This window comes from Galeopterus variegatus, unplaced genomic scaffold (genome assembly GCF_000696425.1).
Source record: "Galeopterus variegatus unplaced genomic scaffold, G_variegatus-3.0.2 Scaffold362, whole genome shotgun sequence".
Classification (NCBI taxonomy): Eukaryota; Metazoa; Chordata; class Mammalia; order Dermoptera; family Cynocephalidae; genus Galeopterus; species Galeopterus variegatus.
In genome coordinates this window covers 654664-660099 of record NW_007726473.1, presented here as the reverse complement: position 1 = coordinate 660099, position 5436 = coordinate 654664, and the positions used below count along the sequence as shown (strand labels likewise).

The 5436-nt window shown below is 38.2% G+C and overlaps 1 protein-coding gene across 1 annotated transcript; it reads right to left on the bottom strand.

The window, feature by feature from the left end:
* Positions 1–2391: 2391 nt before the first annotated feature.
* On the bottom strand, positions 2392–5236 carry PABPC5 (poly(A) binding protein, cytoplasmic 5). Its single transcript, XM_008567989.1, has 2 exons — positions 5172–5236; positions 2392–4635 (listed from the first exon to the last, which is right to left on the bottom strand). Exon 2 carries the CDS (start codon positions 4490–4492, stop codon positions 3344–3346), a length of 1149 nt encoding a protein of 382 aa, XP_008566211.1. The 5' UTR covers positions 4493–4635; positions 5172–5236; the 3' UTR covers positions 2392–3343.
* Positions 5237–5436: the final 200 nt, after the last annotated feature.

Below are 5436 nucleotides of genomic sequence, written 5' to 3'. Positions count from 1 at the left end.
GGGACACAATTCAAGCTTCAGTGAGTTTTGGGGGGACATAATTCAACCCACTACAAAAAGCAAACAAATGGAGGGATATAATTCACAGATTAATTAATTAATTCAATATTTGTGGAATGCCTACTATACTCCAGGTATTATCATAGGTGCTGGGAGTACTTATATCACTTATCTTCAGTCATTTACTGATATATTCTAAGTATTCCCTTAAATTAGCATATTTATTTATAGAAAAGTTGACATTCCCTCCATTCTTAAATCTCTCCTTAAAGAAATAAGTACTTACTTTTTCCCCACTGGGCTAAAAATATCATTTACATGAGTAACATTTTATGTTTTTTCCCTTAACCATAGCTATTACTAGATAGGCAAGTGTTTGTGAAACTTCCTGTACAAAAGATCCTCCCCCAAATAACCTTAACTATAATGTCTTACAGTCACAAAATAATACTTCTAAGTTTTCCTCCTTGGGCACATTTAATGTTTGAACAAGTAACTTTTGAAAAGCTAAACAAAACAAAACTTGTATTAAATGGTCCATTCTTAACCTTATCATTAACAGTATATTTTTACTAATTATCTTGTGCTAAGAAATGATGAGCAATAGCATTTTTTTAATCCTTTGCCACTGATTTAAGCTGTTTAATTCTGTTGCTCTGTCTTGGAAGACTTAATTATTAGGAATCGACTAAATGGAGCTAAAAATGAAAAGTACAAAATTGAAAAACTACCCAGATGTTTGTGTTCAAACAGGGATTATCTTTCCTTTACATTTTCCCCGATTTTCACCAACTGAATATACAGTTTTTTCAAATGTTTAGCAGGGTGCTAAACATCTATATTTTATTTGTCCTCAGGCATATTTTAATTTCTCCTTTTCTTTATACTGGCTGATCTTTTGAAAATATTAATAATTAAAATACTTACACAGTTGAAAAAATGTATTAAATTCTTATATTTGATGATTTTTACCTTCTAGAAATCTTTCTAGACTTATATTGAATCAGAACTTCTGTAAAGGATGTAGGCTAACACTGACACGTCAGGCTTATAAATTTAAATAAAAACTAGTAATGGGTAAAAAGGAATGAACAGTATATATGATAAATAATTACCAATATAACTATTTAAAATTTTATTCGGAGTTTCATAGTTTTTATATATTTTAATCATAATAATGTAAAGCAAATAGGCTCATAAAATGTAAAAAATTATCTCCTTTTGTTTTTAGTTTTCCATTTGTCCATTTAAATGCAGAATATATCTTGTAGGTGTTCCAAAATTTTGGTACACATATCAATATGATGTGCATTTTAAGTTTTCTAGCAGATTTAATCTTTTACATGCTGTGGATATTTTTTCTCAAACTCATGTGACTCGTAATGTTTTCAAGCAAGTGATATTCATCACAGCTTTGTTCCTGAGTGTAAAAAATATTGAAAAACATAAGTCTGACTCAATAACAAACTCTTAAATAAGTTACAGTACATCCACACAATGGAATACTATGCAATCACTGAAATGATGATATAGATATTTATTGGCATGAAAAATGATTATGGTTATGTTTAAAATTAAAAAACATACAAAACAGTACATATACTTTTTTGTAAAAATGTGTGTTTGTACATAGGAAAAAAGGTATGGAAAGATATGCATATATCGAAAATATTAACAGTTGTTATATCTAAACTGTAGGAATTTTACTTCCTTCTTCTGCGTTGTGTACATTTTTTTCCAATGAGTGTGTATTAGGTTTATAATCAATAAAAACAGTGATTTCCATTTTGGAAATGTTTGATCATTAATATACATGCAATTTGTAGACAAACAATTATATAGAAACAGTTATTCTCATTATTTTATGGTGAAAGAGCTAACAAAAATTTTAACAAATACTGTTATGCATGAAAACAAAGATTTGTATATACGGTAATAAAAACCAATTGACAATAGAGAAAATATTTTCTTATGGTTGGATCTGTGCTATGAGTGAATCATATATTTAAAAGTAAATTATTTAAATTTTACATAAATTAGGTATTTCTTAACTTCCAAAATGAATTTGAAGTGGCATGTGAGAATATTTTAAAAAGGCAGGACAAAGAAAAAAAAAAAACATAAAAGTTAAGTGTAGTACAGATGAGGAGAACATGGAACTGCATGTGAAATGCGGAGAATCTGCAATCTAGAAATTACAGGTTAAATGTAACTACAACATTGAACAGAATTTTTCTCTGATTTAATTTCCGAGCAGCCAAGACATAAAGTGAACCATACTGGGTTAATAATTCTCATATAATAGATGGAGGCATATGACTTAATCAAGAAACAACCTGTTGCTTAACTTTGAAACATCTGTGAATGTTATAACATGGATTCATTCAAGAATTTACAAGAACGAAGTTTAATCAATGTTCTTCAAAGTAGCTTTTTAACATCATTTAAATTATTGTATTGACGCTTGATACAGGCTTAAGGTAAAATTTTAAATTATAGTTAAAAGCAATTCAGTGCAGTTATTCATCTTTCTTGTTAATTTAACATGAACCAAATATACATAGTAAGAAACTGAGAAAAATAAGTGGTAAGAGTGGTCCTTAGAGCGTCCTCAAATATCAAATCTCTCAGGAAAGGTTTTTAAAAGATGCAACTCATAATTTAAATAGCCACTTTCTGAACAGTTAATTTTCTAACGTCCTGACTGAGAAAACACCAATATGCTTACTTCTCCGGGTACAAAGTTAATAAAGACTACTCTCAATACTTAGTCAAAGCCACAACCAAGTCTGTGGTATGCTCACAATATATTAAAAGAGAAAACAAAAAACATAAAGGGAGGAAAAGAAACCTCACATCTGTTCAAATAATATTCATTTTAAATAATAATTTAAAGTGAAATTATGCACAGATGTTAATTGGATCACATATATCCCCTCCCCCCCTTGGTTTCTCAGAAAGCAAGTTAGAAGTATTCACTGTGATAGATTCAGAAGTAAGGACCATGTTGAGAGTGTTTGCACAGAAGAAATCAAATTTAGTATTATTGAAATAAGGAGGGAAATATATTGCCTCACCTTCACTGCTCAGAAAAAAAAATGTGGAGGAATAAACTTTATTCTACTTATTCCTAAGGACATTATATCAAAAAATAGTACAAAATGACAATTAGAAATTATGTTCTTCACTAAAATGAACAAGGTTTTCTAGTCTCACTTTTTTTCAAAAGAAAGTATTCACTTAAGAAAAACCTGTGAATGAGCATAGAATAATCCCATATCACAAAGGAGCCCAAACTAAGTAGGCACCAGCTAAGGCTGAAACAAATTGAGCATTCTTATTCTCACCACCTGCTCCTGGCCTGGCCCAGGGTGACGTGCAGGGGCTTGGAGCCCACTACGCGACCATTCATCTCATCCACGGCTTTGGTAGCCTCTTCAAAAGAGGAGAAGCAGACCACACCAAACCCCTTGCCTTGCCCCACTTCCATCATCACTTTGGCCCGGCTAATTGATCCGAAGGAAGAAAACTCCTCCTTCAGTTTTTCGTCATCGATGGTCTCATCCAGGTTCTTAATATAGATAGGAACCCCTGGAGGCCTACTTTTTTCCTTTAATCTCAGCCGTTCAAATCTCCGCCTTAACTCAGCTAGACGTTCAATTTTCTTCTGTGCTCTCCCTACATATAGGACTTTTCCATCAATGGACTTTCCGTGCAGGTCTAGCACAGCCTTTTGGGCAGCCTCGTGTGTCTCATATCTCACAAATCCAAAGCCTTTAGATTTCCCACTGGCATCTCTTATTACTTTAACACTCTCAGTTGGCCCATATTCACTGAAAAGTTCCTTTAGTTTTTCGTCATCCATGTCATCTCCAAAGTTTTTAACGAAAACATTGGTGAAAGTTGCCCTATCCCTGCTTCTGACTTCAGCTGCCCGCTCTTCTGGGAATTTGAATCTGCCAACGTATACCTGGCGGTTGTTGACCCTCACTCCATTCATGTGCCATATGGCCCTATTGGCAGCGGCCAGGCTGTCAAAGTGCACATAGGCATAACCCTTAGAGCCATTGTCATCACATACGACTTTGCATGAGAGAATGTTCCCAAACGCAGAAAATAAATAAAACAGGGCCCTATTGTCTATGGATCTGTCCAGGTTTTTGATAAATATATTTCCAACTCCAGACTTTCTTAAGCGGTCATCTGGCTGAGACCACATGAGGCGGAATGGTTTGCCGTTAATCAAATCGAAATTCATGGTGTTCAGGGCCCACTCAGCATCTGCTGGAAAGCGGAAGTTGACATAGCCATAACCCAGGGGGCTGCGGGTCACCGGGTCACGACAGATTCGGGTGAAGCGCAGAGGACCAGCAGGCCTAAACTTCTTATATAGCATGTCTTCAGTGACATCTGGGTCCAAGTCACCCACGTATAGGGCAGCTTTAAGGTACTTCTTTTTCTTGCCAGCAGGATTAGGCTCCCCGCTCCCCATCTCTCTGAGCACAGGGAGGAGGTTCTCTTGGTAGAGAAAAAAGGCTGTTTTCTCTAAGCTATGGGCCAAACAGCTGTTCACGAACAGAAAAAGCCAAGGCAGGCGAAGGGAAGCTAAAAGCAGACTCAGAATCACTGTTGAGGCTGAGAAAATGAAGTTCAGAAACAGCTGGTCAGCAGGCTCAGAACACATGCATCAGACAAAAAGGCACCCCAATAACGAATCATAACGAATCTATTCTCCCTAGGAGGACTTAACATTTTCACTCGTTCAGATTCAAAAACCAGTATTAGGAACGAAATTTCCCTTTCCCCGTTAAATTGTAAGAAATCATCAAGCAGCTGGCTGGCTCCCCACATCTAGCATTGCCGACAGAGGCCTCGCGACCCGTTTTCTGCATAAATACAGGCCTCGAGCTCCTGTTGGTTTAAAATGCTATCAGCAAGGGCAGGGGCCGAGCGTGTATTCCTCCGCCGGCTGCCTGGCCGGTCTCGGCGGCCCGCAGCTTACTAAGGCCGCTCCGCTCTCAGCGTCAGCGAAAGGGCACACTGGATACTTGGTGCGCTGGGACCGGCAAGCAGGCTGCAGGCAGCGGACCGGACAGAAAGACAGACAGACAGACATACGCGCGGGGGACCGGAGACCCCCCAGATACCCAAGATGCCCACTGACTACGGACCGAGTGAGGCGCGGTGATTTCTGCAGCCTGAGGCTCGCGGCAGGTCCGGAGGGACTGACTGGCAGACGCGCAGTGGGTCAGCTCAGACGTGAGGCGGGTCCGGACAGATGCGGGGCGGAGTCAGCAGAGAAGGGCAGATGCGCGGCGGGCGGGCCTAGCGCGGACCGATGGGCAGGGGGTGTTCCCTGCAGGACAGACCGACCGCGGGACCAAGAGCCTGTAGCTGTGGTGGAGAAGGCGGGGCGCAAGGAAACCCGGAACCGTG

What these genes read in the sequence shown, in the direction of transcription:
- PABPC5 (XM_008567989.1), bottom strand. Translation starts at nt 4,492, where the DNA reads ATGGGGAGCGGGGAGCCTAATCCTGCTGGCAAGAAAAAGAAGTACCTT.